At 42.1% G+C, this 12192-nt stretch overlaps 1 protein-coding gene across 1 annotated transcript; it reads left to right on the top strand.

Moving 5' to 3' along the window:
* Positions 1 to 4082: 4082 nt before the first annotated feature.
* Positions 4083 to 11785, top strand: LOC115152856 (ras-related protein Rab-4A). The gene is made up of 8 exons (XM_029697741.1): positions 4083 to 4251; positions 4770 to 4850; positions 5026 to 5140; positions 5594 to 5656; positions 7450 to 7604; positions 8524 to 8619; positions 8769 to 8913; positions 10130 to 11785. Exons 1-7 carry the CDS (start codon positions 4236 to 4238, stop codon positions 8882 to 8884), a joined length of 642 nt encoding a protein of 213 aa, XP_029553601.1. The 5' UTR covers positions 4083 to 4235; the 3' UTR covers positions 8885 to 8913; positions 10130 to 11785.
* Positions 11786 to 12192: the final 407 nt, after the last annotated feature.

Raw genomic sequence — 12192 nt, 5'->3', positions numbered from 1 at the left:
TGTTGGCTTTGAGGATGACCAGTGCAATATACCTGCTGGAGCGCATGCTATGGGTGGGTGTTGCTATGGTGACCAGTGAGCTGAGATAAGGCGGGGCTTCACCTAGCAAAGACTTAGATAACCTGGAGCCAGTGGGTCTGGAGATGAATATGAAGCGAGGGCCAGCCAACGAGAGCATACAGGTTGCAGTGGTGGGTAGTATATGTGGCTTTGGTGACAAAACAGATGGCACTGATAAACTACATCCAATTTGCTGAGTAGTGTTGTGGGCCATTTTGTAAATGACGTCGCCGAAGTCTAGGATCGGTAGGATAGTCAGTTTTACGAGGGTATGCTTGGCAGCATGAGTGAAGGAGGCTTTGTTGCAGAATAGGAAGCCGATTCTATATTGCATTTTGGATTGGAGATGCTTAATGTGAGTATGGAAGGAGAGCTTACAGTCTAACCAGACACCTAGGTATTTGTAGTTGTCCACATATTCTAGGTCAGAACCATCCAGAGTAGTGATGCTAGTCGGGCGGGAAGGTGCAGGCAGCAATCGGATGAAGAGCATGCACTTAGTTTTACTAGCATTTAAAAGCAGTTGGAGGCCACGGAAGGAGTGTTGTATGACGTTGAAGCTCATTTGGAGGTTTGTTAGCACAGTGTCCAAAGACTGGGCAGATGTATATAGAATGGTATCGTCTACGTAGAGGTGGATCAGAGAATCACAAGCAGCAAGAGCGACATCATTGATAAACAGAGAAAAGAGTCACCAGAGAATTGAACACTGTGGCACCCCCATAGAGACTGCCAGAGGTCCAGACAACAGGCCCTCTGATTTGACACACTGAACTCCATCTGAGAAGTAGTTGGTGAACCAGGCGAGGCAATCATTTGAGAAGCCAAGGCTATTGAGTCTGCCTATAACAATGCGGTGATTAACAGTGTCGAAAGCCTTGGCCAGGTCGATGAATACAGCTGCACAGTAGTCTTATCGATGGCGGTTATGGTATCGTTTAGGACCTTGAGCATGGCTGAGGTGCACCCATGACCAGCTCAGAAACCAGATTGCATAGCGGAGAAGGTACGGTGGGATTTTCCAGCTGTTGTTTTCACAGCTGTCCTTCCTCTCTCTCCTCGGCTGCTAAGTATGACTGTGAGTGAGAAGGCTCGGCCCTCCCTCATGTATCTTTGGTTCATTGGTTGACACTGCGTGTCTGATTGACAGGAACAACAGGTGAGGCTGTTAGTCTGAGCAGACAGTCAGAACGAATGTGTGCACTTGAGCATGTAGGCCTATATTATTTTATTTATTTTTTCGTTCTTTGAATTAGTTAATTCTATTCATTTAAATATTTTGATTATTCATAACTTATTTTTTAGTTATTTTTATAAGTAAATTCGGCTCTTCTGATATGCGAGCCGGCTCTTAGAGCCGACTCGTTCGCGAACGACCCATCACTACAGCAGACTTTATTTCTTTTTCAATGAGTTCCCTTTGATGTTCAGTGTCGCTGGACTATTATTGCCCTGCCAGAAGTATTTGGGTTGACATTTTAGTTAAAGGGAGGTTGCTTGCAAGTTTTTTGTGTATTGTTATTTGAACTGTATTGATGTGGGGTGGTACTATTGACATATGGCCGAGAAGATTTTGGACATTTTAAGGCCTTTGTTTTGTGTATGAACACCCACACACACACCCATTCATACCCTCTGCACTCCACTGGGAGGTAATACCGATTATTGCCAATCCTCTAATGTTGTTTACTGGGTTCGTTCTTGTCAATTGTTTCTATGAAGTTGCCGTTAAATTGCTCTGCCGTTATTATTGTATGAGGTATTATTGGTGGGGTTACACCTGTGCTGTGACGTGTCTTTTCTATATGGTGTCTTTTTCTCTCTACTGGCTATCTGGCAAACAGGCTACAGTCTAGGCAGTCTCTTCTGCTGATGTGTGTGTGTCTGGTAGTGTTGCTCTATCCTACTCTTTTCTTTTCGGCAGGGTTAATACCTGTCTGGCGCCTGAACAAAATCTTTATCCCTGTCTACCGCTAAAATACCACTATATATACAGTTGAAGTCGGAAGTTTACATACACCTTAGCCAAATACATTTAAACTAAGTTTTTCACAATTCCTTGTAAAAATTCCCTGTCTTAGATCAGTTAGGATCACCATTTTATTTTAAGAATGTGAAATGTCAAATAATAGTAGAGAGAATTATTTATTTCAGCTTTTATTTCTTTCATCACATTCCCAGTGGGTCAGAAGTTTACATACACTCAATTAGTATTTGGTAGCATTGCCTTTAAATTGTTTAACTTGGGTCAAACGTTTCTGGTAGCCTTCCACAAGCTTCCCACAATAAGTTGGGTGAATTTTGGCCCATTCCTCCTGACAGAGCTGGTGTAACTGAGTCAGGTTTGTAGGCCTCCTTACTTGCACACGCTTTTTCAGTTCTGCCCACACATTTTCTATAGGATTGAGGTCAGGGCTTTGTGAAGGCCTTGAGCCATTTTTCCACAACTTTGGAAGTATGCTTGGGGTCATTGTCCATTTGGAAGACCCATTGCGACCAAGCTTTAAATCCCTGACTGATGTCTTGAGATGTTGCTTCAATATATCCACATAATTTTCCTCCCTCATGATGCCATCTATTTTGTGAAGTGCACCAGTCCCTCCTGCAGCAAAGCAGGATACAGATACTTTTGTACCTGTTTCCTCCAGCATCTTCACAAGGTGCTGAACGCGTCTCCTTCCTGAGCGGTATGATGGCTGCGTGGTCCCATGGTGTTTATACTTGCGTACTATTGTTTGTACAGATGAATGTGGTACCTTCAGGCGTTTAGAAATTGCTCCCAAGGATGAACCAGACTTTTGGAGGTCTACAATTTATTTTCTGAGGTCTTGGCTAATTTCTTTTGATTTTCCCATGATGTCAAGCAAAGAGGCACTGAGTTTGAAGGTAGGCCTTGAAATACATCCACAGGTACACCTCCAATTGACTCAAATGATGTCAATTAGCCTATCAGAAGCTTCTGAAGCCATGACATCATTTTCTGGAATTTTCCAAGCTAGACAGTATCAATTTTATTCTGACAAATGATATGCCTAGGTCTATACAGAAGCTCATGTACAATCTGATTCAATCATACATGAACCATTAGATAGGTATAACTTGTGAAGTAATATTTATGTAATTGCCTTTGCATTTCACCTTCAATGTACATGTACTTTACTCTGTAGGAATAGGGCAAACCATACAAGAAAATGACCTATAAACAAACAACCTGTTCTACAGTATAAACTGTGTGGCACCGAGCCCTGAATACTGATTGGCTAACAGCCGTGGTATATTAGACCACAAACAACCTGTTCTACAGTATAACATGTTTACAACCAAGCTTCTCTTCTTATGAGAAGCTGCAAGCAGCAGGTTCTTTGTGTACTGATCAATCTTAATAAATACCTATCCTTTATTATAGATAGGCTCAACTAGACATCTAACTATAACACAGACCGAGACTAGACAAGCTAAATATCTAAGTTCATTATAGATTTAGGTCTAGGCCAACTAAATCATACCAATCATACCAACTAGACATCTAACTAGTCTTTAGTATATCAGTATATAGACCAACTTACTTGGCCTCTACCTCTAGATCCAGACCAACTAGACTTAAGATCGTGGCCAACTATGAGACCAAATAGATTGTTGAAAGCCAGTCTGTTTGTGCCATCATACTGATGCTTTTGTCACTCATTGTCATGCCAAACATGTATGGCTTGACAATGATAGCAGATCTGAGACCAGGCTAGCTCTAATCAAGACAAAATGCTAACAACATGTCTAGCTAGACAATAGATCTAAAGCCAATAGTAATAGTTGAAAAAAGCACACACATTTTCTGAAGAAAATGTACCTATTCTAGTTTAAAATATAGATCTGGGTGTTCGAAATAGAAGTAATACAAAAGTAGCCTAATCCGATTCCTCTAAAATAGTAATACATTAAGTGAAATGTCTTTCAACATAACTGTACTTGCTATAATATATAGATATGTTTTATGTTGATTGATGCAACTTTTATTTTGAAAAAGCGTTCTACGGGAAGTGAGAGTGAAATCCAGTAGGATTCACAGATATCATTAGGGATTTTCCTTCAATTATTATTTTTATATCGAAGCTGCTTTGCCTCAAGAAAAACAAGTGGACATAACTATTTTACCTAGCTAACAAAACACAACCCTGGCCATGTCTGAGACATACGGTAGGAAACCTTCATTAGTACAGTAAGGTCGCATTACAATAGATATCCAGAGGTGACGATGGAGCAGGTGTAACGTCATTGCTATGTCTATCAAAACAAATAGCCTACGCTAGCTAGCTAACGTTTCCTGTTTACTCGTTGATGGGGGGGTATAGCTTTAGCTAGATAGCTTGCATCTCTGTCAAATGTCATCATTAGCTAATTGGTTTCTTATCTAGACAATCCTCTACATTTCAGAGAGCGACAGTAGCTAACGTTAATTAACTAACGTTAAATTTCGGCGAAAAAGTAGCTAGCTATACATGAAGGAAAAAAAATGCGTTAGTTCAGCTAACGTTAGTTATAGCAAGCTGATTAGCCAGGTGCTGTGCTGCTGGATGATTGGCATTGCAAATGCGTTGTTTGCGTACACATGTTAACTAGCTAGCTATCCAACTAGCCTAATGAATATGCATGATCTAATGATTACAATGAATATGAAATATGAATAAAAATTAAGTTTGTTTCCCCTCTTCTAGATTTCCTGTTCAAATTCCTAGTGATTGGGAATGCAGGGACAGGAAAATCATGTCTTCTTCACCAGTTTATTGAGAAGAGATGTAAGTCCTCCTGTCCAATGCCTGGATTGTACTGACATGTACTTCCTATCTAGCTAGCTATAACATGTATTTTAGGTACAAGCTACACTTTAAGGTTAAAAGAGCTTTGAATCAATAAATATGTTGTGATCAAATTATGTGATATTAACATGAAACGTTTTAATTTAAATCGCAGTCAAAGACGATTCGAATCACACCATCGGAGTGGAGTTTGGCTCAAAGATAATCAATGTGGGGAACAAATATGTCAAACTCCAAATCTGGGACACTGCAGGACAAGAGAGATTCAGGTATGATACAAGACAGCATTTCACATACTTACTCATACTGTGGCAGGGCATCAGACATTTTATTCAAACCAGCTTGGACCGTTTCATCTCCAGCCGATCATTAGAGAACTGGTGCCAGATCCTTAGAACAGTAAGGGAATAAATAATGGCCGATATGGCCATTTATCTATTTTAGCGCAGCTAAAATGCTGATGTCGGGGAGTTATTAATGTGGAGTGCAGCTAAAATTCTGAAGCACTACTACTGAGCACCATGTAGGATTTTGTCTTGTGACTTGGATGGCACCAGATCATCTTTGGAGGACAGCACTAAATGTTGTTATGTATAGCTAGCTGTATTTGGAGTAGGAGATGGATAATGTCAATTTAATAAATGCAGTTCTGATGTGTAAAATGTCCCAGTTGGTACAATGATGTATTTCAAAGTGATGTTACAATTGCTATTCTCTCCCAGATCTGTGACGCGGAGTTACTACAGAGGTGCTGCAGGAGCGCTGCTTGTGTATGACATCACCAGGTAAGTGAGGAGAAATAATACATGCTTTATTATGGGTTACCTTCAAGGAGTAAGCTGTTTTGGAGCTGTCATCCATCTTTGTGAATAAACAACAAATGTTTCTAAAACGACATATTGAATTTAGTACGTGAGCATGACTCTAGGGGACCTAAATTCAGCAAAAAAAGAAACATCCTGTCACTGTCAACTGTGTTTATTTTCAGCAAACTTAACATGTGTAAATATTTGTATGAACATAACAAAATTCAACAACTGAGACATAAACTGAACAAGTTCCACAGACATGTGACTAACAGAAATGTAATAATGTGTCCCTGAACAAAGGGGGGGTCAAAATCAAAAGTTACAGTCAGTATCTGGTGTGGCCACCAGCTGCATTAAGTACTGCAGTGCATCTCCTCCTTGTGGACTGCACCCAATTTGTCAGTTCTTGCTGTGAGATGTTACCCCACTCTTCCACCAAGGCACCTGCAAGTTCCCGGACTTTTCTAGGGGGAAATGGCCCTAGTCCTCACCCTCCGATCCAACAGGTCCCAGATGTGCTCAATGGGATTGAGATCCGGGCTCTTTGCTGGCCATGGCAGAACACTGACATTCCTGTCTTGCAGGAAATCACGCACAGAACGAGCAGTATGGCTGGTGGCATTGTCATGCTGGAGGTTCATGTCAGGATGAGCCTGCAGGAAGGATACCACATGAGGGAGGAGGATGCCTTTCCTGTAACGCACAGCGTTGAGATTGAGCTTGTTGTCATTGCAGGCAGTCTGATGATGCTGTGACACACCGCCCCAGACCATGACGGACCCTCCACTTCCAACTCAATCCCGCTCCAGAGTACAGGTCTCGGTGTAACGCTCATTCTTTCAACAATAAACACGAATCCGACCATCACCCCTGGTGAGACAACCGCGACTCGTCTGTGAAGAACACTTTTTGCCAGTCCTGTCTGGTCCAGCGACGGTGGGTTTGTGCCCATAGGCGACGTTGTTGCCGGTGATGTCTGGTGAAGACCTGTCTTACAACAGGCCTACAAGCCCTCAATCCAGCCTTGCTCAGCCTATTGCGGACAGTCTGAGCACTGATGGAGGGATTGTGCGTTCCTGGTCTTGCCATCCTGTACCTGTGATGCAGGTGTGATGTTCGGATGTACCGATCCTGTGCAGGTGTTGTTACATGTGGTCTGCCACTGCGAGGACGATCAGCTGTCTGTCCTGTCTCCTTGTAGCACTGTCTTAGGCGTCTCACAGTACGGACATTGCAATTTATTTCCCTGGCCACATCTGCAGTCCTCATGCCTCCTTGCAGCATGCCTAAGCATGTTCACGCAGATGAGCAGGGACCCTGGGCATCTTTCTTTTGGTGTTTTTCAGAGTCAGTAGAAAGGCCTCTTTAGTGTCCTAAGTTTTAATAACTGTGACCTTATTTGCCTACCGTCTGTAAACTGTTAGTGTCTTAACAACCGTTCCACAGGTGCATGTGCATTAATTGTTTATGGTTCATTGAACAAGCATGGGAAACAGTGTTTATACCCTTTACAATGAAGATCTGTGAAGTTATTTGGATTTTTACGAAATTATCTTTGAAAGACAGGGTCCTGAAAAAGGGATGTTTATTTTTTTGCTGAGTTTAGATATATGACTCATTGGTAGCACATTGGCTCCTGTCATCTTTTTTGGAAAACACTAGCCTTTCTAAAGTCAAATTTGATTCATGTAAACAGAACCATCTCATCTGTGTCTTCACTGCTCTCGTCCTCTCAATCTATTTTACCTATCTGACCTCATCGTCCTCAGCCGGGAAACCTACAACGCCCTGACCAACTGGCTGACAGACGCCAGGATGCTGGCCAGCCAAAATATTGTCATCATCCTGTGTGGTAACAAGAAGGACTTGGATGCAGACAGGGAGGTCACCTTCCTGGAGGCGTCTCGCTTTGCTCAGGAAAATGGTGCGTTTTCGTATGAATGATGATCCCTCTTAACACTGAAATCCAACGGCTGTATGTATTCAAGTGTCTGACTGCGAGTGCTGATTTAGGAGCAGGTCTTCTCTGTCATTTTATTCATGGTGTTCAAGATCCTAGGTCAGCACTTCTACTCTAAAACGCTTGACACATATCACCCAAAAAGGTAGCTCCTACCCTCTAGACACTGCTGTAGACCTGAACGTCTTGGAATTTCACAGACGCCAAGGTGAAGCAATTACCATAAGATCCTAATTTGAGTGTTTTCCATCCCCCACTAGAGGTCACTGTAGGACAACACTGTGTGAACTAGTGCACACAGAACCTTGGCAGTTTCATGTCCTCTACAGCTAAATGCAGATTTAGGGCTCTTTTCAATCCGTATCACAGAAGTTCAGTGTTGCAGCGTGATTGAAATTAAAGGCAATGTTTCTGCATTAGCAGTGACTGTATTCATGGTAAAGACTGCTTATGTCCGCTCCAGGTAGAGTCACTTTAACTCTACCTGCATATACATATTACCTCGACAAACCGGTGCCCCCGCACATTGGTTCTGTACCGGTACCCCCTGTATATAGCCTCGCTATTGTTGTTTTACTGCTGCTCTTTAATTATTTGTTACTTTTTAAATTTTTTACTCATCTAGTTTTTACTTACACTTATTTTTCTTAAAACTGCATTCTTGATTAAGGGCTTTTAAGTAAGCATTTCACTGTAAGGTCTACACCTGTTGTATTTGGAGCACATGACAAATAACATTTGATTTGAATCAGAAATTACCTTTTAAATTTCCATTGTGCATTCTGTATCACTTCAGCTTTACTTATTGAATAGAGCACTGGGTTTCATATCCATCAAGGATAGTCAATGTTAATATTGTGTCCCGCTGTCTTGTCTGTTTCAGAGCTGATGTTTCTGGAGACCAGTGCTCTGACAGGGGAGAACGTGGAAGAGGCCTTTGTGCAGTGTGCTAGGAAAATTCTCAACAAGATAGAGTCGGGTATCTCTCGGCTATCAGTGTCTTCTCGCCTTAACCAACAGCAATGAAAGCATAGTTTACCAGCTGAACTGTTTCAGCTCAGGGAATTTATTTCAACCTTCCTCTCTCTCCCTCTTTGAATCTCTCTCTGTCTCTCTCTTCTCTTCCAGGAGAGTTGGACCCGGAGCGGATGGGATCAGGGATCCAGTACGGAGACGCGGCGCTGCGACAGCTGCGCTCCCCTCGCAGGGGACAGGCCGAGAGCGCCCAGGAATGTGGCTGTTAGTGAACAAGCTCAGTGTGCCCAGATCCAAGGTGAGAGACTGCCGCCTACTGCAAAGGATTCTGGTCTGGGACTTGCCCTGGCATTATTACACTAGTAACTCAATTAATAGCTCAGTTTAGTGACATCCAAACTGCCGCCTCTCAAAATAGCAGGCACAGATAAAGTTGTAATCGTAGATGTTGCTTTTCACATGTTATATAAGAGGCCATTCAAAAGTCTTCTCTATTTCACAGTTGAGGCTGTTTCATTGCATGGAGCATTTTGAGATGCAAATCCATGAGCTTTAAAGATTCGTCCATAATTCACCAAATGCTGAAACACTGCTAGTTTGTTCGCCATTATTGTTGTCAGTTTTGTCTGTTAATTCAAGCTCATCACATGCCCCCTCGGAGACGTGTTCGAGCCCTTAACTACTTCATGTACCCCTTCATGTACCCCTTTCTATATCTGTCCGTACATTAAAATGGGAATCAGAACTCAAATGAAATAAAACATCATCAGAATGCTGATACATGTTCTTTTCAAATGGTTTCCCTGAATGCTTTGCAATGTTTTATTTTCTGTTGCTCCAAGGTGATCACTGAAACTACTTCAGGGCTAAGTGTAAGTCTGTGTCCCAAATGTAACTCCTTAAGTCTAGAGTCTCTTTATGGTACTGTGTCGCCCCCCGTGGTAATGGGGGGTTGGATTGAGGCCAGGGGGCTGTTTTTAGGTATCTCACAGAGGGAGGAGCCATCTATTTCGGTCCTCCAGCTCCCAAGTGGCTGTGTCGGTGATACAGAACCATAGCCACCCAAACCGACTCTACTTTTGGTAGAGGGGAGGGTAAAGGTCATGAGAATGACGAGCCTCCCTACTAAGAAGCTGTCTGGATGCGGCTTCACACAACTGGGGTCGATACAGTGTTCCCTCTGGGCAGATATATATTTAACCCGAGATTCTCCTGACTCCTGTTGGGTCAAGGCTCTCTGAAGTGCCTTATTTGGGTGTTGTAGTGTTTCACAAAAAATGGCAGGCATAAATAGAGGGGTACAATGTCTGCAGACAGGAATCATCAATTAGCTTGTTAATTACAGAGCGTAGAGTTGAGTAACTGCCAAATATTGCCAGCCCGCAGTTGTAATGAATTGTAACTCTGTTGATTGCACATTGACACAGAGGTGTCTTGGCTAAAGGGGCTCATTTACAAGATCCCTGTGTGCCTGGTTGTGTATTGGATTCAAAGCTCTCTGTCCTTGTTTCCAGGCAGGTTGGTGAAGACTCAGAGGACAGATGACAGATGTAGGGAACATGATACAGGGCTCATCATGGCGGAGCGACTCTTCCCTGACCTTCTAACTTCCCAACTTCCGGATGTTCCATCAGTGATCCATAGAGTCCCGGATTTTTGGCCCCAATCTGGAATGCTGAGCTTGTTCCTGGACCCCTCAGACACAGGCAGAGATGCCCATGTTCCAATCTCCTCTAAGAGTGGACCAAGCCCTTCAATCAGCTAGGCCGTATTCATACTGCGTCTCTAAGTTGGAGTGCTGATATAATTTATTTTTCCTCTTAGATCATAATGAATAAGACAACATGGACAAGGGGACCTGATCCTCGATCAGCACACTTAATCAGAGACGCTAAATGATTACGGCCCTGGCATTTTACTTACACCCCTGTACTGCTGCCCTATCCCTACCCACAGCATCTTGCATTATGTACAGTACTATCTGTATAAAGAATAGATCATTTAAGTACCTCAAAGCATGTTTTATGGACTGAATATCACAGTATTTCATTATTAGCTGAAGAATAATCTATCAATTATGACATCACATTTTCCTTTTATGTTACGGTGAGAATTATCAATCAGCACTGTCTCACGCCTGCTGGTTTCATTGACCTGTTGTTTGTCATGTTACGGTGAGAATTATCAATCAGCACTGTCTCACGCCTGCTGGTTTCATCAACCTGTTGTTTGTCATGTTACGGTGAGAATTATCAATCAGCACTGTCTCACGCCTGCTGGTTTCATCAACCTGTTGTTTGTCATGTTACGGTGAGAATTATCAGCACTGTCTCACGCCTGCTGGTTTCATCGACCTGTTGTTTGTCATGTTACGGTGAGAATTATCAATCAGCACTGTCTCACGCCTGCTGGTTTCATCAACCTGTTGTTTGTCATGTTACGGTGAGAATTATCAATCAGCACTGTCTCACGCCTGCTGGTTTCATCGACCTGTTGTTTGTCATGTTACGGTGAGAATTATCAATCAGCACTGTCTCACGCCTGCTGGTTTCATCAACCTGTTGTTTGTCATGTTACGGTGAGAATTATCAATCAGCACTGTCTCACGCCTGCTGGTTTCATCGACCTGTTGTTTGTCATGTTACGGTGAGAATTATCAATCAGCACTGTCTCACGCCTGCTGGTTTCATCGACCTGTTGTTTGTCATGTTACGGTGAGAATTATCAATCAGCACTGTCTCACGCCTGCTGGTTTCATCAACCTGTTGTTTGTCATGTTACGGTGAGAATTATCAATCAGCACTGTCTCACGCCTGCTGGTTTCATCAACCTGTTGTTTGTCATGTTACGGTGAGAATTATCAATCAGCACTGTCTCACGCCTGCTGGTTTCATTGACCTGTTGTTTGTCATGTTACGGTGAGAATTATCAATCAGCACTGTCTCATGCCTGCTGGTTTCATCAACCTGTTGTTTGTCATGTTACGGTGAGAATTATCAATCAGCACTGTCTCACGCCTGCCGTTTCATTGGCCCGTTTGTCATGTTCTTTGTGTTGATATTATTAGTTGTTTTCCCTAATTGTTATGACTCATGCTTTTTAAAATTTATTCTCAATAATATAGCTACTTTTTTTTTAAATAAAGTATAACAAAATTGTGTAAATTGTGACAAGGTGACTCCTCTTACTTTATTAAGTGTGTCTGTAATATCCATTTTGAATACTTGGTAACACTACAAATGAAGTTGCTGTTCTACCTGTAATAACACTGTAATTACTATAGTAAGTCTACCTGTGCAACACTAATTACTATAGTAAAATTATACCTGTGTAATAACACTTCCTATAGTAATATTCTACCTGTGTAATAACACCAATTACTATAGTAACATTCTACCTGTGTAATAACACTAATTACTATAGTAACATTCTACCTGTGTAATAACACTTACTATAGTAATATTCTACCTGTGTAATAACACTTACTATAGTAACATTCTACCTGTGTAATAACACTAATTACTATAGTAATATTCTACCTGTGTAATAACACTTACTATAGTAACATTCTACCTGT

This window comes from Salmo trutta, chromosome 18 (assembly GCF_901001165.1).
Source record: "Salmo trutta chromosome 18, fSalTru1.1, whole genome shotgun sequence".
Classification (NCBI taxonomy): Eukaryota; Metazoa; Chordata; class Actinopteri; order Salmoniformes; family Salmonidae; genus Salmo; species Salmo trutta.
This window is presented reverse-complemented; position numbering and strand designations above follow the sequence as displayed.

Coding starts and splice junctions, on each gene's coding strand:
- LOC115152856 (XM_029697741.1), top strand. Junction 5,657..7,449: donor CTTGTGTATGACATCACCAG/GTAAGTGAGGAG, acceptor CATCGTCCTCAG/CCGGGAAACCTACAACGCCC. Junction 8,620..8,768: donor TCTCAACAAGATAGAGTCGG/GTATCTCTCGGC, acceptor CTTCTCTTCCAG/GAGAGTTGGACCCGGAGCGG.